The sequence below is a fragment of the Netta rufina genome, assembly GCF_964035555.1.
Source record: "Netta rufina genome assembly, chromosome: 12".
NCBI classification, from domain to species: Eukaryota; Metazoa; Chordata; class Aves; order Anseriformes; family Anatidae; genus Netta; species Netta rufina.
The window spans coordinates 21,309,468-21,334,558 of record NC_140135.1 but is presented as its reverse complement, the minus strand read 5'-3'; the positions used below and the strand labels follow the sequence as shown (position 1 = coordinate 21,334,558).

At 50.9% G+C, this 25,091-nt stretch overlaps 2 protein-coding genes across 6 annotated transcripts in view; one reads left to right on the top strand and one right to left on the bottom strand.

The window, feature by feature from the left end:
* AR (androgen receptor) overlaps nt 1-16,051 on the top strand; it is a 60,219-nt gene extending 44,168 nt beyond the window's left edge. Inside the window, exons 4-9 of one of the 2 annotated variants that reach the window (XR_014618800.1) lie at nt 63-350; nt 6,977-7,121; nt 7,979-8,109; nt 8,641-8,798; nt 9,839-12,043; nt 13,198-16,051. Coding sequence is in view for 1 of the 2 variants with exons in the window: in XM_084294057.1 (XP_084150183.1) it covers nt 63-350; nt 6,977-7,121; nt 7,979-8,109; nt 8,641-8,798; nt 9,839-9,994 (878 nt within the window). In the remaining variant the exon portion in view is untranslated. Of the gene's footprint in view, nt 1-62; nt 351-6,976; nt 7,122-7,978; nt 8,110-8,640; nt 8,799-9,838 lie in introns of both variants that reach the window. The other variant, XM_084294057.1, reaches the window with a different exon arrangement.
* Nucleotides 16,052-22,397: 6,346 nt separating this feature from the next.
* The window catches only part of OPHN1 (oligophrenin 1), a 57,697-nt gene continuing 55,003 nt past the window's right edge, over nt 22,398-25,091 (bottom strand). For all 4 annotated transcript variants that reach the window (XM_084293891.1, XM_084293893.1, XM_084293892.1 and 1 more), the window contains one exon: nt 22,398-24,900. The gene's annotated coding sequence lies outside the window, so the exon portion shown is untranslated. The remainder of the gene's footprint in view (nt 24,901-25,091) is intronic.

Sequence of the window (25,091 nt, the reverse complement as noted above, 5' to 3'; positions counted from 1 at the left end):
AAGCCAAGAAGCATCGAGGCTTTTTTGTTTAAGTGTCATACTAAAATGTGTCATTTCCACAGCCCGCAAGCTCAAGAAGCTGGGTAACCTGAAGACACAAGATGATGCCGAGGCAGCCAGTTCCTCCAGCCCCACGGAGGAGCAAGCTCCCAAGATGGTGATGACACACATTGATGGGTTTGAGTGCCAGCCCATCTTCCTCAACGTCCTGGAAGCCATCGAGCCAGCTGTGGTGTGTGCTGGCCATGACAACAGCCAGCCTGACTCATTCTCCAACCTGCTGACCAGCCTGAACGAGCTGGGGGAGAGGCAGCTGGTCTATGTTGTAAAGTGGGCAAAGGCATTGCCAGGTGAGGATGAAAATGAACAAACCCCAGTCCTGTCCTGTCACGTTCCCCAAAGCCCCCCCATTTGCATTGCCTGAAGGTGGGTTTCAAAGGAGGTGGTCTGCAGCCTGCATCTCACAATCACAAAATTTCCTGGGGGAGCGCTTTCACAAGGTGTCTGTCTGTAACTTCTCTGTAAATCAGATTGAAACAACACGAGGTCTGTCTCCTTTTGGTGGCTGGTTTCTTCCCACTGTGTGTGAGGGATCCTGGTAGAAATTCAAGGTTTTTTTTCTTTCCGTTCTCCTGCAGCAGTTTTGTTCCACTTCCAGAGCTGTTACAGCCAAGCCTGGAGAACGCTTCTCTAAACAAGAGATTAGCACCGTCCTGTAGCTTCCATGAGCTAGAGGAAAGCGTACCTTCTCCAGGTGATCCAGAAGTGCACTGCTTCATGAAGTAGCAGTGGAACTGGGGAAGCTGCTGAAAGTAGCTGAGGATCAGGTCTGAGTTCCTGCAGAGCTTGGTCTCAGTATGCAGGCAACTCAGCAAAAGTTTACATTTAACTGGATATCTCCTCTGAGGAAACTGTCTGGTTCCTCTTGGGACCCTGGAGGTCAGGACCTCACTTGGGCACCTGTGGAGACCATTGGGGAATCTAGGATCACGTTTATTGCAAAAGAAAGCTCCCATTTTAGAGCTCCTGTTATAAACTGGCCTTATCAGCCCAACCAATCTGTTTTAAGACATGGAAACCCAAAGGGAATCTCCCTTTGTTTGAGAAGCCTTTAGCACAATTATCAGTCTTCTGAGAGCAAAGCCAACACGAGTAAGGCAATAAAATACAAGAGCTCTCAACATGGATCAGCCATCCTTCACATGCTGGTGGGTTTCCAGCCCATCTCTTGGTTCCTGGGCAACATTTTTGGCCTTTAATTCTGCTTATTTTGGTGCAGGTGTAGCCACAGCCTGGGATACCATCTTTGTCTTCACAGTCTCACTAGACTGGCTTATTCCTCTGGAAACCACACTTGCCTTTCGAAGGTCTCTTGCCTCTGGAACACAGCAACCCTACATGTTTTCTAGAGGCTCATCTTCCCTCCACACCGAGAGCTCTGTACTGAGACAGGATCACCTGCTGTGTCCTCTGAGAACAGCCCCGGTTCCTTTATTCTGATGTTCCTCACCAGAATCGGGGTCTTCAGCACAGACAGCTCCCAGCTCGCCAGCCTGTCCTCCCAAGACCTCTTGGCAGGCGTCAGTGACTCAAAGGCCTCTGAATTTTGTGGAAGGAAAGAACAAGGCTACAGAGGGCCCCAGCAGCTGCCTGCAGCCACACAAACTGCCCGGCTGAAGCATCTGGGAAAGTTCACTCATCTCATGTGAGTGCTCATCTGCTCTCTGGGAAGTCAAAGGGTGGCCACAGCCACCTCCATGGGCACCAGCATTGCTTACGGAGCCCAGGCTTCCTTGGCCGGTCTGTCAGAGCTCGAAATGGGAGTGCTGTGGTTTGGGTTGCTCTCTTGTCCACTGCACCCCCCAGCTGTGTCTGCCATCCATAAAAGCTGTTGACAAGTGTGAAGAGATGCCAGCGTGGATAGAGCCTGCAGAGCTTGCTGCTGATGGGAACACAGCGTCACCATCAGCTGCACTGTGCCCGGAGCAAGAGGCAACGCCAGTTTGTTTTCCCCAGCTTTCTCCCTGTAGTTGTGTGACATATGCCAACATGGAGTTTAACAGTAACAATGACAAATTTACCACTTAGTCATTCTCTTGATATTTTCAAGGGAAGGGGTAAACAACTGCAGCATTGTTGCTGCTCTGTGCTTCGGGCTGTGGTTACGCAGCCCCTTTGCTCAAGCCATGACCCAGCTGTTGCTGCGGCGAGGTTGCACACCCGCTGCTGGTGGTTGCACACCCGCTGCTGGTGGCTGCACACCCGCTGCTGGTGGTTGCACACCCGCTGCTGGTGGCTGCACACCCGCTGCTGGCAGTGCTGCCTTCTGCCATGTGCTGCTGCTCGGGGCGGCCCCCATGCCTGTCAGACCTGCAGTGTCCTGCTGGATAGCCACGGGCAGTTTGCTGGCTAGAATCGCTTTAAGTTACACTTTGACTAACAGTGCAGAAGTGTTTCCAGCTCTTGGGGCTGCCGGTCAGCTAGGCAGCTGGACGCAGGGCAGATCGAGGGGACAGCGATGTGCTGGAAACAATGCAGGGGGAGAAGTAATGGAAACAGAGCCCAAGCAATTTAAAACAGCGGGGTGTTGCTGTGTTTACCAAAACAAAAAGATGTGCACTTGGCCTGCTGGGAGGCCAGAGGCTTCTAATGAGTGCTGTTGGCAGAGAGGTGCCACGGGTGGCCGCAGAGCTTTCTGGAGCCGCGCTGCCCAGTGCGGCTGGTGCAGGAGGAGCAGAGCCCGAGGCCGAGGGCAGCTCCTCCCCACAGGCAGCCCTGGTGCTCCGTGGGCACTCCTGGCTCTGCCTCTGTGCCTGTGGGCAGCCCTGGGCACACGGCATCTGCCCGCTGGAGCCGCCGAACGCAGCCCAGCTGGCACCAGCATGGCCCTAACTAAGCCTGAGCAGCTCTGCTTGACAGGTGAGGGACTTATCCCTGTAAAGGTGCAGAGGTTTTGCTTTACAGTGACTGCTGCTGGCGGGAGGAATGAGAATTTGCACCTGTTAACAGAGGCAGCGTCAGCCTGATACTGCAGTCAACAGATTGATCCTGGCTAATAGATGTGTATTAACCTCGCATCTTCCATTGAACCTCACCTGTGTACCGAGGGTGATTAATATGCGGCAAGGCATTGCTGCACTTACTTCACAAAGTTTTAATAATTTCCTTGAGTGTCAGCGACAAGACTGCATTGAGCAGGAGCATTTCTGAATCATGCTTGCAATGTCAGTAGCCGTATCAGCCTCTGCTAGTGGAGAAAATTTAATGCATGGCCCTTTGGACGCAATGTAATTGAATGTCTGCAGCAGAACAAGGTAGACTCAGACTGTGCTTCCCCTGGAAAGGAAAGATTAAATAACCATAGCTTGCCAAGAAAGCTACTGAAATACAGAACTCAAAAGTCTGATTAAATTCGTAAAATCTGTATTTTCTCTTATTTTCTCTTTTCCCTATATATATAAAAATTAAGTCAAGATGTTATGGTTAATTTAGGTCAGCACTCAAACACATTAGTTTAAAAATCGTTTTAACTGTTAGAAAATGAAAAATTTTCAGTTCATTCCTGAAGCTGCTAGGAAATCAGTCTATAAAAAATAATTGGTCTGCAAGTGTATGGGAAATGTCTGCTTCACAGCAGACCAGCAAAAGGGCAAGCTGCTACTCTGCTGCAAATGAGACAGATGAATGCACTTCATGTCTCTAGCACCTCGATGCACATGTTATCAGGTGAAATATGCCACCTGACAGGCAGTATCATTGTAGATACTCCTGTTTATTGCATCTTTTACAAATTTCTGAGTAATTGCTGTTTAAGTTAGGGCTTTTTGGGTATTCCAGGCCCATTGCTTGCTTGCCTTTCTATTTCAGATCTACTGCCTTATGTTACATGTAATTCACCCTGTAATTATAAAGATGCAATTAATTGTGTCTTCTTCCATTCTCTGGACAACAAATTTTCCAGGATAATAAATAAGTATTCATTTTTATTGAAATGTTACTTTATGGTAACATATGAGGTGTTCAGCTGCTTAACTCTTAGTGAGATATCATTATGACACAGCACTATATCAACAGAGAAGATAAAGACTTTATTTCTAAACTTTGCTGCTTAAAGATTGTTCACAAGAAAAAGGTTACGCTTTCATCTCACTCAAGACATCAGTAAATTTAATTTTATTTTTTCTATGATTGCTTTCCACAGAAGTTACCATCAGTCAGGTGTCCTTTACTATGGCAGTACTGGAAACTTAGCAATATATTATGGCAGTAGATTTGTATTTATTTTCTTTTGCAGTGATTTTGACCACACGTCATCTAAGACGCCTGAAAGCAATAGGCTTCCAAGAGGTCATAGGTATCTGGCTTCTGAAAACAAGTTTTATTTCAAGGTGTTCCAGACTGGAAACTGAAAGTGGTGATTCCTTTTAGAAAAGTCTACTGCGCTGCTTGTACAACCTGTTTTCTTGTACACGCAGAAGCAAATTCTAAGTCCTATAACAACAAAACTGTTGTGTTCAAATACCTTTCTTTAGACACTGATAGAGTTGGTGCAAATATTTTTTTTAGTGAACATTATAATTACAAGGTAGTGAATAAGTGCACCAAAATCCTTCTCATCGCAAAAGGAGTAGATGCAACAAATACTTTCAACAAATATTTTGAAAAGCCAGTACTCAATGTTTAGGAGAAACCCAAGCTGAGTCTATAAATAAGAACTGAAACCTGCAGAGCCTTTTTTGATCATTGGTTTGCACCTGTACTGTACAACTTGCTAAATGCACGCCGAGCTTACAACATCGCGAGTGGGTTAAGCTGAGTGACGAGTTCTGCCATGGATATTGGTGTTGCAACTGCTTCGTCCTGCTGATGCTGCACCCAGCAGAAGTGGGGGTCCCGTGGGCTCAGGCCCCTGAAGCGTCACAGAGCCCGGCTCCTGCGAACACAAGTCCCTGGTGATGGCCGTGGGCTGCCCTGCTCCCAGCGGATGGCTCCTGGAGCAGGGGGCTCGGGAAGGTTCGGCACGCAGCAGCCCCCTTCTCGTGGGAAGTGTGTTGCCATGGTCTTGTCTGTTCAAAAGGACCAAGAGCATGAGCTGCCCATCACAGCAAGCCCGCATTGGCCGGAGGAGCTCAGCATCTGCTCCTCATGTTCGCCACACTGCATCGGAAACACCTGCCAGCAAAGCTCCTTCCTTTGTCTATTAATTCCTCTGAGAGACGAGATGCTTTTCCTTCAAAGAGCAAGTTAAGAAGGGAGAAAAAAAAGTACTGACTTTGGAAGAAGCTGAGTGCATAGCAGCCCAACGAGATGTTTACTCTCATCACTGGAGTGACAGTGCAGGAGTGTTCCCTGCACCATCACACTTCTTACTCACCGCAGAGTTACAGCTCTGGGGACCAGCAGGATGGCTCCTTTCCAAGTAACTCAAGTTTTCCAGTCTTCTCAGAAAGTCTAGGCAGGAAAAAATATCAGAAGCAAGTATGAAGTAGGGGAAAACAGTTGTTTTCTTACATTTAGTAGGCAGTGAATTCATCTCTGAACAGATTTACTAGATAAGTAAGAAGCTGTTTTGTTATTTTTGGTTGTTGGGTTGTTGTTTGTTTTTAATAGCATGCAGTACCGTAAGTAAAAATGAAATTCCAACCAGGACATGTCCTAGAGATGACCATGACTAATTCTGCGAAGTCTTTGAGTTGTCCACATGCCTCATCTGTGCTTGTGTTCTGCAAACAGGCTCTGCTCTGGCTGCCTGTAAGCTGTCATTGTCAGTAGGCAGCGACGAGCCCTCAGAATGGCAATCACCTGCTCTGGGTCAGTAGGACACTCCTTGCCCACTTGCTGCTAGCTTTTTGTGGTGACATGGAAGCTGAAGGGAAAATGTACAAACCTAAGTGATTTCTGTCAGCAATGAAAGACGACTTGTGCTCATTTGCAGTTGACAGCTTCCCAAGCAAGAGACAGATGCTTGCCTCAGTGGATTGTAATTATACACTGTGGGTTATAATTACACACTGACGGTGTTAGAATTGTTTTAATATTTGATTGGAATAACATGCGATTTTCTCAAAATGAGAAAATGTTGATTTCCTTGAGTGCCAGAATTTCACCCCAAGGATGTAATTGGTTAATGAAGGCTTGCTTCTGCCTCTGTGCCTGGAGACTTTGGTACAGTTGGCTGTATTGCTGTCTGGGGCTCCAGCTCGTGATCAGACGATCTATTTCAGGTAGCAGAACAAAGCAAATTGTCGTCGGATGTTTGTTTCATTTACTTTTGATGTTCTGTCTCACATGAAAATTGCAAATGGTTTGGAGCAGGAACTTTGGGATTTCCACTGTGGCTGCAGAGTGTGTGGCACAATGAGATGCCAGTTGGCTCTGGATTTCTAATTAGCACCTAGAAATGAACATGATTGCAGCACTAAGCTGTTTCTGTTGGTAGGGGGACGTGCTTAGGGCTCTTATTTGAGCACTGGTTCTGTGGGACTTTAGGAAGTCACAATCCCACCCTCCTGTGTTGTTTTTGCCTAGCCTGTTGGAGAATGAGATTTGCTCATCTCACTGGGACTTACAAAGCCTTCAATTACGATTTCTGAAGTTCTTTGAGACTTCTGGGGAAAAGGTGTCATTTATTACAACTTGCTATGGGCTTCCTTTAAAATGCTTTTCTGTTTGTGTCTTTAACGTGGTCTTTATCTCCTCCTTGTGTTTGGGGGATTCCCTTTCTCCCTTTTCAGGTGTAGTTTTGTGGTTTGGATGTTCCTGATTTCCCACCAGTGTCTGAGTGCCTCGATGCACCTCACTTGTATCACCCTGCTTCATTTGTGTGTCCTGGGATGAGCTGAGATCAGCCTGTGGACCACCATGTCATTACAGGGTCGCTGTGGGAGAGTTGGAGTCTGCATGAAAACAGTCCTGGTAACTGCAGGAACACAATACTAATTTGTAACATGCCTCTGGCTTTTTTTTTTTTTAATAGGATTTCGTAATCTGCATGTGGATGACCAGATGTCAATAATCCAGTATTCTTGGATGGGTCTTATGGTATTTGCTATGGGTTGGAGATCTTTCACTAATGTCAACTCCAGGATGCTTTATTTTGCTCCAGATTTGGTCTTCAATGAGTAAGTGCAAAATAACAACAGTCTAAAGTTCTGCTTTGTCTGAGTCAGACTAGGTGAGAAACGAGAACAAGGCAAGGAAGTTGCTTTACTGTCTGCTTATGAAATGTACAGCTGAGTAATCAGGCTTTGAGAGCTGACCAAAAAAGCATAGGAGGGGCCTGCTTTTTTCCTGTAATTGCTCTGCAGTAATTTGCAGGAATAATGAGAGTTGCAGTCTCTCCTATTCCTGCTTCCCTTTCCCTCAAGTTTGCCCTCAGCTGGACTTCCACCAGGGCAGCCACAGGTGCTGGTACAGGGTGTGAAGAGCTGGGCCACACAGACCTGAGGGATTTGAGTTCCGGTTTTCAATTTGCTTGATCAGCTAGAGAGAGCAGAAACAGAGAGAAATGTATACTGCGAGCTCCTGATGATTTCTCTCTGATGAACCATCAGCATGGAGTTGGGGAGGTTTTACTGAGACTAAGGCAGAGAAGCTTTAAAACAATAACTAAGCACAGCAGTAAGCAAAAGCACTCCTCCTCCCTGAGAGCTCAGGGCTCGGCTTCGTGTCCCTTTTGGATAGCCGAATATGGTGAATCGATGCAGTCATTCTTCAAGAAGGCAGAGGGTCAAATGAACCTTGCAAATCCAAGATAGTCATCCATTTCCAGGCACAGGAGGTCACATGGAGGTATTTTGAAAAACTTTCCTCTCCCGTGTTCAACATTTGTTCATTGCTGTCAACATTCCCCCTCTGCAGTGGGGATGTTCCAGGCGAGGCTGGGTTTCTGGGCCAGGCAGAGCTTGTCAACACCCACACATCACACAAGCAATTCTTTAATCTTCCTGCCAATGCATTGTGCATCTTGTTGTGCCAGATACCGGATGCACAAATCCAGAATGTACAGCCAATGTGTCAGGATGCGGCACCTCTCTCAGGAGTTTGGCTGGCTTCAGATCACACCCCAGGAGTTTCTCTGTATGAAGGCTCTACTCTTCTTCAGTATTAGTAAGTACTCGCATCCGTCCTGCAGCAGATCACCAGCGGCTGTACGCAGTATTGCCCTGAAAGTGTCTGGTGTTTTTCCGTGTACATACGCATGTACTTGTGCTCCCCAAGGGATGGCATTGGATCTTTCCTCGCGGCTTCAAGCTGTGCGGAGGCAGCGAGCTGCCAAGTGTAAGGATGCCGTGCCCTAACCCGCTGCTGCCGGCCCATCCTGCCCCTGCACATTGCAGCATTTCTCCCGTGCAGCTCCTGCACGAGGTGGCTCCTCAGTCCATCTGCTGCCCCTCTGGGCACTGCTCAGCATTGGCTGCTGAGTAGGAAAATGGTGCTGCACCTCGGTCCTGTGCCTCCCTTCTGTCACAAGTGCTGAGCAAGGGTCCTTGGTTAGCAGCGGTCCCATGGCTGATCAGAGGGAGGGCAGATCTTTCCCAGTAGGCCTGTGTTAACCATTTCTTCAGCTTTCCTGTTGCTTATCTTTTTCTCTGTGCTTTCTGGGCAACTCTTACTGTTTCCTCTCCTTGTTCCATCCAGTTCCAGTGGATGGCCTGAAGAACCAGAAGCTCTTTGATGAACTTCGAATGAATTACATTAAGGAGCTTGACCGGATCATCGCTTGCAAGAGGAAGAACCCTACCTCCTGCTCTCGGCGATTTTACCAGCTCACCAAGGTCCTGGACTCCGTGCATCCTGTAAGAGAGAACAGTGAGATGTCTGCCTGTACACAGTCCAAAGTTACTAGATTTATTTGGGACATAGGGATTTGGGATCATAGCGAAGAGGGAATCTTGCTGATGCAAGAACATTGGGAAATGGTGGTACAGCCCTCGTAGACATGAACACTGTGCTCGCGATGTCTTACCTGTCATTGTTTCTTTAGTTTCTTTTGTTGTCATTTTTGTTCTGCTCCTCTCCCTCAGTGTTTTCACACACAGCCCTGGCTGTGTCCATGTGCTTCTGTTGTTAAAAAGGAGACAAGTGGGCAGGAGACAGTGCAGATTCTGCCCACTGTCATGTCCCTGGAGCTGCTGAACAGGAAATGAGAGCATCAGCATGTGGGACCCAGGCGATATTTCAGTGAAGAAAGAGAGGAGTGAAATAATCTATGCTAAGACAAGCTTACTTATTACAGGTGCACCTTGCAAGTTTTCAAACTAGAAGCAGATCAGGTGCACGTAGGTTGTCAAAGCACTTGTGATGTGGTTTGCTTTGCAACTGTTAACACATTTGCAGGACAGTATTACAATATACTCCTAGATTAGGCGACAGAGGAAAGAGGGCACCTAAGTGCTCAGGGAGTGAAAGGTGACAGTTAGCTGTGTCTGTCACTCCCTGCAATAGTCACCCTTGTGCATGGGTCCTTGACCTTTCTTTGTTTAGCAATGAAGAGCTCTTTGTAGACAATTACTTTCCAATGATAGTCTAGCAAAACAGTCCTAAATCACAGTGTCCCTCCATGAATCTACTCTACTTTCAGAGTTAATTATAATAAAAAATCAAAAAATCACTATTTGTGACTAAGAACTTAGGTCCTCTGTCCTTGCCAGCCCTCTGCCCATGTAGTTAGATGTCTAATACTTGCTGCCTGGTAACTGCCAGCAGGGCAGTGACATCCAGAGAGCAAACCAGGTCCAGCCCAGGTATGTTGTGTCTGCTGCCGTGTGCTCAGCACCTTCCCAGAGAAATCACTGAACAGGGGCTTTTTGCTTAACAGATTTTATTTCTTTCCTAGATTGCCAAGGATCTGCATCAGTTTACATTTGACCTTTTAATTAAGGCACATATGGTGAGCGTGGACTACCCCGAAATGATGGCCGAGATCATCTCTGTGCAGGTTCCAAAGATCCTGTCTGGAAAAGTCAAACCTATCTACTTCCACGCGGAGTGATCTTCCAGCGGGGACCTCCCACTTCTGCCACCCCCATTTCAGCCATCTCCTGCCTATTGTTTCTGCACTACTGTACTGCAGTGCCTTGGGGAATCCCCTCTAAAGACGGTGTGCTGAGAAGACAGACAGTAGCAACTATCTGCTGGGATTCCTTAGATTTCTATTTTTCCTGTGGTACCTCTGAACTGAACTACCTGCCATGGCTTCTGCCTAGGTTTGGCTGGCTTGGTCTGCTGGGACACGTGGCGTGTGGCCTGGTGTCCCTGGCACAGTGTCTGCACTCTCTCCTTTGGCTTTTCCGCAGTGACTTCTAGTGGCCCATGGCCATGGGAGATTGGGAGAAATGCCACCAGTAGGTTGTTTTTGTTTCGTGTATTTTTTTTTTGTTGTGTTGTTTTTCTTTTTTCCCCCCCTGTAAAACAAAACAAAGTGAGAAGCAGGTCGAACCTATACGTTTGGGCACGGGATATTTTACTGGCCTCCCTTGGGACATTCTATTTGTGTTATGGTGCTGGGAAGCAGATGAGTTAAAGTGTTGCAGTAGAGAAATGGAGTTAGAGGAAAGAGATGAATTAGCAACCTGTTGAATTTACAGACCCTGCCTCGGAGTCGGAGGGTGCCCTGCCCTCATACAGGGGCTGCCGATGGCACACCACTGCAGGGGCTGCTGGTGGCTACTGCTTTCCACCTGGGATATTTTTCCTGAGGCAAACTGGATGTCCGTGTGCCCAGTGGACCCCTGGGCGCTCAGCAGTCACGTTTGGGTCGCGGACAGCTGCTGCCCCACAGGCACAGCTCTACCCCTCCTTCACAAGTGCCTGACGCCTCTTGGACCTCAGCCTCTGCCCTTCTGCCGCTGGGCACCGCCAGTCCCACCTGCCTCTGCCCCGCACCAGCTCCGTTCACGCCGGGTGTCCGAGGCCCAAGTGTTTCAGCTACACTACTTATTTTCCATTTGTCCAAACTCTTCTTTCTGACGCCAGCAGACCCACGTCCCAGGAGGGGAGCAGCCAGGACTGTCTCTGCAGGATCTGTGGCCTGTAATTAACCCTATCCCGTGGGAGATGGTCACGGCAACAGGCATGGTATTTCCATGGCGCTTCAGGGAAGCATAAAGAAAATGCTTAAGAGAGCTTCTCTCTTCTTAGAGGTGTGCGTGGCTCCTGCTGCTGTGGTAGCTGACTGCAGGCACCTCCTGTGTGCACCGTCACGCCTCCGCGTCGTGCCTGGGCCGATGCAATGCAGGACGCAGCACGGCCTGTGCAGGTGGATAAACACACCCTAGAGAACCTGGGCATTCAGTGCAAAACCAGACAAATTCAAAGGTTAATAGATCTGCAGTTGCCGATGGCTCCCAGTGGTCAGGAATATTTGAGGAAAGGAGGCTTGGTTTCTCAGACATAGATGCTGGCTTGACTCCATTTTATACCTCACATTCGCAAGAAAGTGCAGGCCCACCAGCCCACATCCAGATTTGCATTTTTGGCAGGCTCCACTTCTCACAAAGCAGTCAAACCTTCCCTCCCCTTGGTGTTTTGGTTCTCCCCTTCCCCACGTTGGTGAGCCCACCAAAGCTGTGCTGCCAGCCCTGGCCGGTGAATCGGGGCGGGCTCTGGCAGGGCTGGCCTGGACTGCCTGCAGGCGTCCTCACACGGACACAGATCAGCAGCAAATGAGGCCTTTGCCTGTGGTTTTGCTGACAGGCAGCGATTTCACCTCTGGGAGACTTGGTGCCCCCGAGCAGCGTGCTGTTGTGGTCTCCCAGCACAAACATGCAGAAAGGGCACGTTAAGTTTGGGAGTTTGGAGAGGTGAGCCTCCTTACAAATCACATTATTCCCCCTGCGCAATGCCAATGAGTCGTGTTTGTCAGACGTCTTTACAGAGAAGAAAGTTAGGTTTGGGACGGTTGATGCCATGTACATCTCCTGACGCTGCCGTGCAGCAGACAGTGCTAATTCTGCTCCTGGACCTTTCACGAGCTGAGCATAACCATCAGCTCTGCCGGCAAACACCTTTGTGGTGCGTCTGGGTTCTCTGCAGACTCTCAGTAAGAACAAGCCTTTAATTTTACTGATATTCCTCAGTCATGCTATATGGTGTTTTCCTTAAGGGAAGGGGTGCGGAAAAACAAAAATACTGAACGGAGGGTCTCTCTTTACAGTTATTTGTACTGAGATTTCCTCTCCTGGTATCTATGGCTCTGATTGAGCTGTTCCTCCCGAGAGCCCTTCTTGCAGGTGGCATCAGAAGCCACAGATGACTTTCTTGAGCATCAGCCAGCAGGCACAGATTCCCAATAGCTTCTTCTGTTTAGAGGGTTGTGGCTGCAAGCATCTTAAGTGTTGGTATGGTCTATTAATATTTGCAAATGAATCAATTAAATGCCCTGCTGGTGTATTCCTCCATTCTTGAACATTTTCTGGCTATTAGCAGAGGAGTACAATGAGTAACTGGCTTGAAAATGCCCTGATCTCTGTCATCAACAGGAGGATGCTTATGGTCAGTTTAAATGGCTTCTCTGGAGAGCTTGATACGTTGCAGGAGCTCATGTCAGTGAGGTTTTCAGTAGTTAATGAGTGTGAAGGTAGCCTGCTGGTTACTTTTCTGCTGGGAGGCTGGGAAGAAATTGGATATAATAGGGATTTGCATACACTGATTTCCTGGTGGACGCACAGTGTGAATGAAAAATGATCTAGAAGGAGGATACTACCTGTGTATATCTGCCTGCATCTGGCAGATGCCTGCAGCCTGTGCGTATGATGCCTCTCCAGCCAGGTGTGCTTTAAGAAGGAAGCATGTGCTCCCTTGCAGTCCCACCTGTCCGATGGTGTAGGTGGGCAGTTGGGTTGCCTTGTCCACAAACACCCCACAGCTCCTGTGCATTAGGCTGATGTTCTGTAGCTCTTTGATTTCAAAGTCAATTTCTGCAACTTTTTTTTTTGTTTTTTTTCCAAAAGTCAGCTTTTTATGATACTCTCGGAGGAATCACTGGAGGGTTTGGGAGCCAGGATCAGTAGCACCCAAGTGTGTATTTGCTGGGGGGAGGCTAACACTGTTTCTTTGTTTATTTCTATCAGCTGCTGCAGGAACTGGAAAAAAAAAAAAAGAGGCTTAAGAAATACCAAAGTCCAGATCCTGACATATATCTTTGTACTTTGTGTTTTCTTTTGTGTTTTCTTGTCTACTTTTGCTTTAATAAAGCGAAGAGAATCTCACCATCATCACAATCCTGTCACGGTGTCCCTGAGGTCCCCGGGGAGCAGCCGGGGAGCAGACCCCCTCCAGGGCCCGCAGCCCCGTGGGGGGCACAGCCCGCGTTGTCCCGGCACTACGGGGGCTCTTGTGCTGGTGTAAGCTTGGTCGCTGCTCAGACCATCGGCTCCCCTCGAAGGCAGCAGGTGGGGGACAAGGAACATGCTGCTGTTGGCCTGGCAGGAGCATTATGGTATGGGAAGCTCAATGAGACAACGGGTGCAAATGGAGCTGGGGTGGAGGGGCTGTGTGACATCTTCTGAAGAGCTTGGCACCACCTTAACTTGCTCCCAGAGAAGCCAAGAGGAGCCCTCTGCTTGGCTTCAGAAAAAATGAAGTTAAGCCAGAGCAACGAGCATCCTGCACTGTGCACAAGCAGGTAAACACCAAGTGGATTGGCCCTGGGGAGGCAGGTGAGGGCGCTTATCACCTCTACCACGGTGTAATGGAGTCCCACTTCGTTGCAGTGTGTGCAGAGCTAGCCAGGTCACTGCCACGTCCCGCAGGGTGCCCGGGGTGGTGCCAGGGAGGCTGGGAAGAGCTGGGCTCCCTGCAGCCATCTAACCCAGGGCTCTCTCTGCAGCCCCCAGGTACAGGCAGCTGTCGCTCCAGGTACTGATCCCTCTGCCAAGATGTTTCAATAAAACAACAAAAGTTAAATGTATATATATATGTTTATATATAGAGAGAGAGGCATGCCCCAATTTATATTGCTAAAAATATATATTTAATGTTCTTCTGTAAGAAGGTTTCTTTCCTGATTGCACACTGAGGGTAACTAAGTACTCATCAGGAGGTGAGTCTGTGTGCCAGTACTAATGGGAGCTTTTGATTTCAACTTTTTTTTTGGTTACGTACTGCCCAGTTGTCAAGGGTCTGTCCTTGCATGACGTGAAAGGAGCGTGCGCTGGCATGGTCTGGTGTCAGTGTCTGCATCTGCAGCTTTCCTTTAACTGCCTGGTTAGACAGGGGTAGTGTTTGCACTTGAGGGACAACAGAGCATCCTTTATTTCTGCCCTCTCCAACTGCACAAAGTGTCCTTGCACTTTAGGGCAGAATCCTGGAATTACAAAGTGGTAGCTGCTTCCTAACTGATGTTTCAAAGTAGATTTTTTAGAGGCACAGAAATACTTTATCGTACCACAAGGACCGGCAAATTTTCTCTCTGCACCTTCGCGTGCTGGTGCCTGCTGGCCAGCCGTGCAGGAGCTGGCGATGCAGGAGGTGCGGCGCGGCCACGGCCGGTGCCCCCGGCGAGTGCCTGGCACCAGGGGCAGCACAGCTGGGGGGCGGCTGCCAGCGCCCCGGGCATGAGCTGGCCATCAAGCCATGGGTTTCCAGAAGAAAAGGCTCAGACTGCAACCTTCCCACACCTCTGTATTCTCGCTCACCGGGGCTGTAGTCACTGCTTTGAGGAAGCAAGGAGGGACTTTTGTTCATTCCCATTTAAAATGGCAGGGGAACCTGCCTTTGTGATTCAAAAAGCAAATATCTGCACCACACATAAAACCACAGCAAATTTATAATAAGCTGCTCTCTGTGCCAGGTATTTTGTGTTCTGTGGCAATTTAATGCTGTTTTTATTTGTTAACGTCTCTGTAATAAAAAGAGTTCTCTATATTGATATATTTTATTTTCTTTGTAATAAGCCAAAAAGCTCATTGCTGGTGCCTTTTTGCCTGGGGAGGACTCCCAACCCACAGCTATATTCATGAAAGTAACAAAGCATAATGTAATGTATTTGCAATTGCTTGTTTCACCATAGCTAAGTAAAGTCATGAAGCAAACACCACAGGATTACCAAAAGAAAAGGAACAAGCAGCCTACAGATTGGGCAGAAAGAATTTCAGGTACAATAATGTGGTTATTTCTCCTGCCTGTTTCCAAGCGAGTGATTCCAAGGTGAGGGCCGACCTTTTGGCTTCCCACACTCGGTATCGAAAAGCCTTTGCCCTGTCTCTGTGGGACCTTTTTGCTGCATTGTCAACCTTTGTCCTCTGCACGATTTGCAATTTTGTTGAAGTATACACACATCATTTTACGAGGGTTGAAACTTTACCGTGGTTGCAACATTGCGGTCTTTTCCAGTCACTGTTCAAAAATGGCCGTATTTTGCCTAAATTAATAGCATCTGAGGCCAAATTCTGCTTCTAGAGAAAGACATCGGTTGGCTTGTTGCCACTGTTCCTTTTTTTGTTGTTGCTGTTCTTTATCGGAGCTACGATCTGGCCTTAAATACACAGAACAAGGAAGATGGAGACCTGCCGTGTCACGGTGCCGTCGAGGCTGGAAGCAGGTGACAGCCCGCTGCCGGGAGGCAGCTCGGAAAGCAGAGCGCTGGCCTGACCGACATCCCTGCTTGTAACGAACCAAAAACGGGAGCCCGGCCGGCACCCAGGATAAAGACAAAGCCAGTTATACTACACTAGGGGAAATCAAACTATTTAGTTTTTGACTATTAGTCCATGCTTGGGTCCCGTGCGAGCACTCGGCCCGTGCTGTGCCATGGGGCAGACCTTCATGCTTGGTGTTTGGCTCTTTTGTAATCCTAAAATCTGTTGTTCTAAGTACAATAAAAAGCAGAATCTTGTTTGTTGGAAAACTGCTGTATGCGTGTATTTGGCTTTTATTTCAGTTATGTGCATGAAAAAAATGTTATTCAGTGTGACAAATAATAGATATTGAAGAAGCCAGGAATAATTGGGTCATTTTTAAATGGATGAGGCTGTATGTTGGGTTATTCGTAGGCTATTTTTCACAGTCGGATTTTCGCTATTAATTACATGTCTGAACTGTTAATTCATTTACCCATCTACTGACTAATTCTTTCATATATGCCTCTTTGGGTCTTTTAAAATTGGATATCATTTGATTAATGTGTTTCTTGAAGCAAGGAGCTAATAAATGCCAGTGTCCTCCTCCTTTCGTTGTTGTTTTCGGTATCTTTATGAGCAATTGTAAATCCATTCTGCTGTAACTTCATTATAAAATTGACCTGTGCTCTCCAAGTAATAAAATAGACTGCTTATCAGCCCACTTTTTAATTCAAAGCACAGATGTGAGTATTGCACAAGGTCAAGATTTGTTCACTGTGAGACAAACTGAGGAGCTTAGAAAAAAAATAATACCTCATCAGTTCACAAATAGCTGGAAATGTCTAGTGTATAATTGCACAGCAGTTGTACATGTACCAATACCACACGAACTGAAAGCAAAATGTACTTACCATAGAAAAAACCTTGTCCATGTGCAGTAGTACCATGTGTAGTCATCTGCTGAGAATCCAGTCCCGTCCCTTTATCTGAGTCACAGCTGAAAATGACCGTGTTACTTTCCAAGTTCATCCTTAATTGACACTGAAAAAACCAACACAGTTCTCAGGCTGTGTTGCCCTTGCAGATACGCGACAACATCTTTGAGTCCCAGTGTACCCCACCAAGTCCTTACGTGGCCACCAGCGTCCCCTGGGACATTCAGGCACCACGTGCGGTGGCTGACCCCGTCCTGCCCGTGCCGCACATCTCCTGGGCTCTGGCTCCTAATAGGCTCCAGCCTCCTGGGGCTGTCACAGCATTTGTCTCCTAGGACAGTAGGGAATTACTCTGAGTGGCTGCAAAGGATTGGATCTTGTCAAAAGGGCAGATTTACATTATCTGAACCAGCTTTGCTTGGTTTTGTTCCAGCCATTTCCACTGCACATTTATTTCCCTTGCACATTTGTCCATCATGACTTCCATCATGACCTACAAATCACACCTGAATTGCTGTTGCCTCAAGGTAGTTCCTAACCCCATGTGAGGAATGCAGTTTCCCTGGTGGCCGCAGAGCAGGAGAACCCTGCCTTGCTGGCACGGTGGCAGTGCCCGTGCTGGGACGTGTGCCTGGAGGACTCCGGAGCGGAGCAGCCCGTGTCCTTTACTCTGGGGCGCACAGAGACCCCCAAACACAGCGCTGTTACCAGGAGGAAGACAAAAGCAATTATGGTGTACAGATCCAGAATGAGTTCAGCCAACATCTTCCTTTTTATCTCCTTACTCTTCGCTAAAAAGAAAGCAAGCCCAAGTAAGATACAGTTAGTGAATATGTTTGGCAAGGACAACTTCTGATTTTGATACTTGTAGAATTGGTGAGCACTCTGCCCTGGCTCTGAATCCAGAGCACAGGGGCTCCAAATAAAGCTGCTAGCCTCATTTTTATTCTGTCCTTTGGACGGTCCCTGCGGTTCCCTGCAGACACACAGGCACATCCTAGCACGTGTGGGCTCGGCAGGCTGCGTGCCAGCAGGGCCCTGCTGCTGCGGGGTGGGTCGGGGCAGGAGGAGCCGAGGCAGGAACCAGGCTTAGCTGGAAACACCTCATGTCAGCCAGCCCTGAAGTGGCTCCATGCGTTAGAGCACTTTGCTTGCATTTGTATCAGAACAGGCAGTGGGGAATTTGTAAATCAGAAAAATTGTTCCATTTCATAACGTGATAATGACTTGCTTTAAACACTGACTTCTACAGTGGTTCGCCTCCCCAGGGGCTGCGGAGCCCTGCGCACACAGACACAGCTGCATTGGCAATGATTTCCCTGCGTGCCTTCCAGCTCTATCCGGATTTTGGACTGCACTCACCCTCTTAAAGCTGCCTCGCAGCGCAGGGCCGGTCCTTTCAGCAGGCGTGGGTGCACCTCCGTTAGCAGCAGTGTCCACCTCCATGCCTGGAGCTCACCACAGTTACTGCTCCCAGGTGGAGACCAGCAGAAGGACCCCGTGCTACAAGTGCCCGCTGGCTGCTGAACCAGCCAACTGCAGACCACAGCCCCAGGACGGCCCAGAGACTGAGGCTGTTTGTACAAATGCTCATAGCAAAGGACTCCCAGCTGTGAAAGCTGAGTGGGGTCTTGTGCCCGGCACAGCAGGGGCTGGCCACAAGCTAGATTATTATAAGTGTTCTTTATCTGTGGCTAAGTTTCTCCACCTTTCATTAAGATTTCACATCTCCCTCCAGGCCAGGCTAATTATAAGTCCAGTCTTCACCTGGAGCCCAGGGAAGCGCTTCGCGCCCACTGTTCCCAGTGGCTGCCAGCAGCATCTTGGTGCTCTGCCCTCCTCCAGCCCCTCGGGACACCCAGGGCATGGAGGTGATGCCCCCGCAGCGCCCAGCCCCAGCCCTGCGGGCGCACGGCTGAGGGCACCCGGGGTGGATCCCACAGGAGAGCAGGGCTGCGGCAACGTGTGGCTGTGCCAAGTACTCGGCTGGTCTAGTTAAAGACTGGTTCCTTCTTTTTTAATATGTGTTTACATATGAGCTTCCCACAGAAATCCTCCTTACGAGCAGGAAAGCAGCCCGCAGGCTGCGGTGGGGTCAGGCTGACCGCGCGGTCCGGGCATGAGGAACGCCACCAGCGCTGGGCTCCTCCTTACCCAAACCTGCTGGGCGGTGACGGCCCCTCGGGAAGGCTGCGGGATGCGGGGCCAAGGCACCAGCTCCCCCCGAGCCCCGTGGGTGGCAGCCTCTTTGGTGGGACGCTGGGGGGACAGAGGCCATGAAAAAACTTCTTGCACACATTTCTGAAAATACAGGGAAAATAAAGAGTGCCACAGCTTTTACCGCTTCAAAGCATCTCCTGATTTTTCAGTCCAATCGCAGGATATTTTTTGGTGGACTTACTCTTGATTTATGTCAAGTTGTTGGTGGTTGCCAAGAAAACGTCTGTGTAGAAAGCTGCTCCTAAATCACAGCATTCAGCTGGTTAATTGTGCAGCAAGTTTGACCAGAGCCAGTTATGTGGCTCTAAACTAAGACTCTGGTCTTGCAGGAAGCTGTGCGTGGGCGGGCTCCTGCGCCTGCATGGGTCTCTGCGCGGCGCATACATTTCAGCTGTCAGTGCTCCACTAAGTACATTTCAGTACATTTCAGTTCTAAATTTGTCATATAGATGTGTCTACTGAAGTGCCCTTAACCTCTCCGAATTCTTCCTCTGGGAAGTCCTAGCGGAGGCCCGGCCCCAGACTTGGAACCTTTGTCCTGTTACATGCTTTCTCCATATAAAAGCCTATGGGCTTTTACTTAATGCTGGAAAATATTTTTCTTGCTCAGATTAGGTCAAAACATTTTCCTTAAGGAAGCAAAACACTGCATCTGTGGGCTGGGACACAAAAACTGTTGTGATAGTGCTTCAGTGCTCAGCCTAATCTGTAATCATTTAATCCCAGAGCTAACACAAAAAGGCAACAGCTGCTCTCCCTGAAACAGCATGGCTTTGTGGCACCCGTCCCTGGAAAAATGACGGCCCCAGACGCTGATTTTTCAGACTGCGAAGAGAAACAAGGCGCTAGGAAGGACAGCAACCCCCGAGCTGCCACTGGCCCTCATGCCCCCGGGTACCAGGAGCCCCCATCACCCGTGTGCCTGCCGGGTGCTGAGCGCTCCTAAATCTGGGTTTGAGCAGCGCCTTCCCAAAGGGCGGTGGCGCCCTGAGCCCCCCAGGCACTGGCACCGCACTGAGGTGCCGGCGAGGCTGGGAGAGCTGAGGAATCGTTCTCTGCAGTGCTCCCAGCGCTGCGTGCTGTATTAATTTGGTCAGGACTGTGGGCTCCTGCCAGCTTATGTTCTTAGGATTAGTCTTCCCAGCCAAAGAGGAGGGGGAAAACTAAGAGGGAGCGAAGGAAGCACTTCATGTTGCATGCCATGAACCTCACGCACCAACTCGGGGAGGAAAACGTGTGCTGCAGGCAGAGCTCACCCACCACCGGCACGCTGCGGCGCTCAGCAGCGAACAAATCAGCATGCACTCGGTGTTCCCTGCTAGGGGAACGATTTTCTTCTTCGTTAATAGGAAAAAGGCTGACTGTCAAAACACCCAGAGCTCTACTAAATCCTGCTGGGAGGAGGATGTGCTGGGGCTGCCCTCCTGCGCCCCGCGCTGTGGTGCTGAGCGTGGATGGGGCAGGCAGGACCGGGCTCCCCGGAGCCGGTGCCCAGCCGGGTGTCACGGGGTGCAAACTGGGCACTCGGTCTGGGGACAAGGGGTCTCTCGGAGTGACCTCCTGGCACACCGGGACACAAAGATGATGGGGACAGAGGTGAGCTGTGAAGCTATGGGGCATGGCTGTAGAGTCCAGCAGCCTCAAACGTGGGCTGGAATGGCACAAAATAATTGCAGGAAAGATACCGAGAATAACAAAACAATAAGGAGCCTGAAAAAGTGTCAAGGGTTGTTGCTGAAGAAGCGTTGCTGTTGGTTTACGGCATTTAATTAGGGCCACAGGTTGAAATGCAGGTCAGCATGCTCGCTGCTATTCAGCTGAAGCCCATCACGGACACAAGAGCTGAATTTACTCATCCTAAATGGCCAGAGCAGGAATTGCTGAGGAAAGCCAGAGGCAGGGCTTACAGGAGGAAAAGCCACCGGGGGTGCTGAGCCCAGGCGGGGCCTGGGGCTGAGGCAGAGCCCCCCCACGCTCAGTGCCAGGGGCAGAGCAGAGCAGGGGGTGGCACAGGGCAGGGGGGCACACCAGGCGCCCGCCGTGCTGCAGGGATTCTGCTGCCGAGCGGATGAGCCCCTCGGCCACGAGCTTGCCCCTGGGGACCAACCCCTGCAGGTGAGGTGTGTGGAGGGCCCTCGGCTCCCCAACGCCTCTCTGGGCATCGCTGCCTCGATGCCTGGCAGTAAATGGCTGCTGAAGTAGGAAATCCCACGGCGAGGTTGTGGCTCTGCTCCGTGAGGGAAGCGCTCCCATCCCTCCCTGCACACCCATCGTGCCCTGCCCTGAGCTGCGACGCCTCTCATGGCAAAAAATCCACGGTTTCAGGATACAGCTATTTAGGGGAAATGGTCCAGTGAGCAACCTGGACTCAAAAGAGCTGAACGATTCAAAAATGCTTTTGGCATTTATTTGAAAACAAAACCAACAAAATACCAAAAAACCCCTGTGGGCTCAGCAGGAATTTTGTGGTTGAAGAAGGCCTGCCCTGCGGCAAGCTGCCGGGGGATCTGAGCCAGCCCCGCTCGCTAATTGCCGTGCAGCAGCGCTGGCACAGGGGCTAAGGACAGGAGCAGGGGCTGAGGGGCCCGGCGGGGTCGTCGTGCCCAGCCCTGGAGCCTGTGGGCAGCCACAGGACGAGCGACCACGCACCCGCACGGGGCGGCCACTGGCACCCACAGCGCAGATGACAGAGACCCAGCAGGGGGTTGTGGTTGTCGCTATTTTGGGGGTGCAGTTCAGCCCCCGGCACTCCCCCAGCCCCGTACAGGTGGTGGTGGGGAGGTACAGGTGGCTCGCGGCGAGGAGAGGAGCTCCCCACGGTGGGGTCTGCTCCCGAGCACTGCCTGCAGAGCCCTGCGCTCGGGCAGCACAGGCAGCGTGGATGAGCGAACTCCGTGGAGAAAGGCAGGTACTGCTACAGCGGGAGAAAACAAAAGCCAGCAGGAGAAGAGCCTGTGAAGCTCTTGAGGCACAGGGGTCACAGTTCAGGTTCATCCCAGAGCGTGCGTTCTCCTGCACGCAATTAGAAGCCGACCCCAGAAAGCAAATCACATCAATTAGCTGCAGGAAGAGGACTGTCAGGGACAGAACTTTCTTTTCCAAGCGCAGTACTGCAGACAGAACCCCTCCAGCAGCTGAGGCAAGTGAGCAGCTGTGCAGCGCCCACCCTGGGCTCACCTGCCCTGCCAGGGGCACGCTGCCCTGGGGACAAAGCTGCTCATCCCCACGGGGACCTGCGAGGGGCCACGGAACCACACGGCCAGGCAGGCACCAGAGGCTGGTGCGAGGGAGCGGGGCTCCAGGCAGCGCTGGAGCAATGGGACAGGCGGTGCAGGACTCATCTCAGCAGGAATTTCTCCCATGAGAAGCAGCAGAAACCTGGCTCTGGGGACTTGGCGATGCCGCAGCAGGCAGGCAGGGAGCAGGACCTCCTCGCTCCCACGGAGGCACGGCTGAGCCTCCCTGCAGCCCCTGTGTGCAGGGACAGATCCTGCACCGCCACCGGGATGGGTGAGCCTGATCCGCACAGCAGCTGAGTGCTGGCAGCTTGTGCAACCTTTAGGCATTGTTTGAAGACGAAAAAAAGCACACTTGGACTTTTTTTATTTTAACTTTATGGAAACTTTATGAACACTAAGTAATCTATGCTTTTACATGACACAGTGGCTCTGAGGGCTGACGTCCCGGGGCTGCCGCTCCTCGCAGAGCATCCCCATGCTCCTGGCTGCCCCGAGGCCGTGCCACTCGCCCACCCGGCGGCACAGCAGCGGCACAGCAGCACGTCCCCAGTGCTCAGCTGTGCTAACAGAGGAGAAAAAGGCCGGCACAGACACATGCGACAAACAAATTTAAAAGGACACCATGAAATAAGTTTTTAATAAGCTGCTTCCTTCCATTGTTTACAATGTCAGGCTTCAAAACCAGACCCTCTCCGGCTTTGTTTCTTCTGACTCAAACCTAAGCCCACAGGCATCTGCACCAGGGAGCAAACACGAGGCTGGCTTTGTTCGGGAGCAGCAAGCAGCACCGCGGGGCAGGGGCGGGACGTTGAGCAGCCACCACTGCCAACAGCACCAGCAGCTTGGAGCTGCTGACCTTTAGGTGCCGTACGGAGGGTGCCATGCATCAGCCCTCCCTGCTCCTTTGGTGGAAGCCCCGGTGCCCGGCTCTCCTGAAAACGTACCGCTGTGAAGGGTCCTTGAGGTACACCTCTCACGTCAGAAGGCGTTTTTGGAAACGGGGGCCTTCTCTGGAGGAGCCACCGGTGTGACATGCTGAGTGATGAGGTCCCGTTCCCAAAGAGCGCTCCTGCAGCAGGAGACTCGGGGTGGGCAGGCGGCTGGGTTCTGGTGGGAACGGCTCCACAGCTACTGCAGCAACCCTGGGCTCGGTCAGAGCACCCCCCACTTCCCACCTTTAAACTCGCCGCTTTGCAGCTCCATCGCTGTTCTGTTACCTGACCACGACAACGCAACGTGCTCTGCTTCGATGCTGCTTGCAGCCCCGTCCGCTCACGAGAGGGTGCAGCAGAGAGGACCCGACTCACCTCGGCTTTGAGAAGCCCTGAGATGCTGGTGTACGTCATGCAGCCTAGGTGGTGATAGTACATTTTTTAAAGCCACTGCTACATGCCACTGTTCAGAGCACGAGCACAGGAGCGAGCAGCTGGGGCACAGCCGAAGCCCGAGGGAGCGGGAGCACCATTGAGACGGGCCTGGAGTGTCCAGGGAGCACCAGAATTACATTCAGGAGCAAAGCAGCTGGGTGCCAGTGCACACAGAGGCAAGCACCAGGAGCCAGCACGGGAAGGACTGCTGCAGCACCCCCCGGCAAACCCGCACCGGGTTCAAGAGGTTGGAGCACCTGGCAAGCAGCTGGCGGGGAATGTTTGGCCACTGTTTTGGGAATGCTCCCAGCACCCACAAAAAAAAAAAAAACAACACTGAAAACAGGGAAGCTGCCTTGGGGCTGCTCACAGAAAGCGGGGAAGCGCTCACAGCCTATCTACAGGTAAACACTACGGCGCAGGAACCGAGCCCTGCTGCTGACTGGAACCACACAGAAGCCTCTACACAGGTACCAGGAGCGGGCCTGGCCTGGAGAAACACGTCCCCTCCAGACCAAAGGGCATCGTCACAATACTGCTGCTGAGGAAGAGAGAACGGAAATCTCTTGGGTTGGAAATTAATGTAACAAGCAAATAGGAAACTGGGTCCCTCTTAGGAAAATGCTGGGCTTTGAGCCACATTCCGTGAGTTTCGGTCCCTCACCACCTCCTGGCCCAGCAGGGTAACCACGGGGCAGAGGCTCCTCGGGAAGCAGCTCTGGGGGGAGCTGGGACAGGAGAAGCAGGGCCGTGCGTCTCCTGCTGCCCCCGGCCACGCTGGTGGGAGGCTGCCCCCGACAACCCCATGCTGGCTGCCCTGCCCTGCCCTGCCCTGCCCTGCCCTGCCCTGCCCTGCCTGCCAGGGGCGTGCTGACGGCCAGCCATGGCACCAGGCTTCCCACAGAGCAGAGCACAACGGCCCCTGGTCCCCGTCCTGCCTGCCTTAGCACCAGCGGTGTTTCCAGTCATACGCACTGCCCTCCTACACACAGGGGAACACACTACAGCTTGCTGAGCGAGGAAATCGTAGCGTATGGGAAGGAGCTTCTCACGGCAAGGCAGCAACACAGCTTCCAGTCATTCTTCCTGTGCGTCCAAGCACTGGGAATCAGCCCCTCACGCTTCGACTGTGACATCTGTCCAAGTCTCCACCCTTGCCAAGTCACATTTCCCAAAAGCAAGCAGGGAAACACGGCTCCTATCCTCTGCTGTCCCCTCCGCAGCCCGTCGGACGGCCCCTGCTCAGTGCTGCCCTTGTCGCTGCTCAGCCAGCACTGCAAACGTGCCTGGTCCCCTGCAGAGGCCCCCCCGAGATCCTTCACAGCCTGTGCGGAGAGGGATGGCAGAAGGACTGGGAATGGTTCAAAACAAACATGTAGGTAGGGTCTTCTCTCCATTTTTATCTCCCTCTCTTCTAATTTCTTGAGCCACTTCTGAGAGCACGCTCTGAAATTATCGTCCGGTAAGATAGCTGCTCTCCAGGTCATCTGAACTGGAAAAGTCTGAGCTGTGCCACGTCCATTTCACAATCACAGAAAGTCTTCTGGGTCTAGCTGGGCTGAGATGGTCACCAAGTCTGAAAGAAGAAAACAAGCAGGGTAGCATGCAGCAGAGTCAGTTCGTCAGTGATGGCAAAACCACAGCCAGCACAAACCCAGATTCTGGCACCACCATTGCCACAGTCCTCGCATTTACCCTGGCTACCGCAGCGAGAAGGCCCAGGAAGGGCAGGGGAAGGGCTGGTTTGCTCCCCCCTGCCAGAGCACC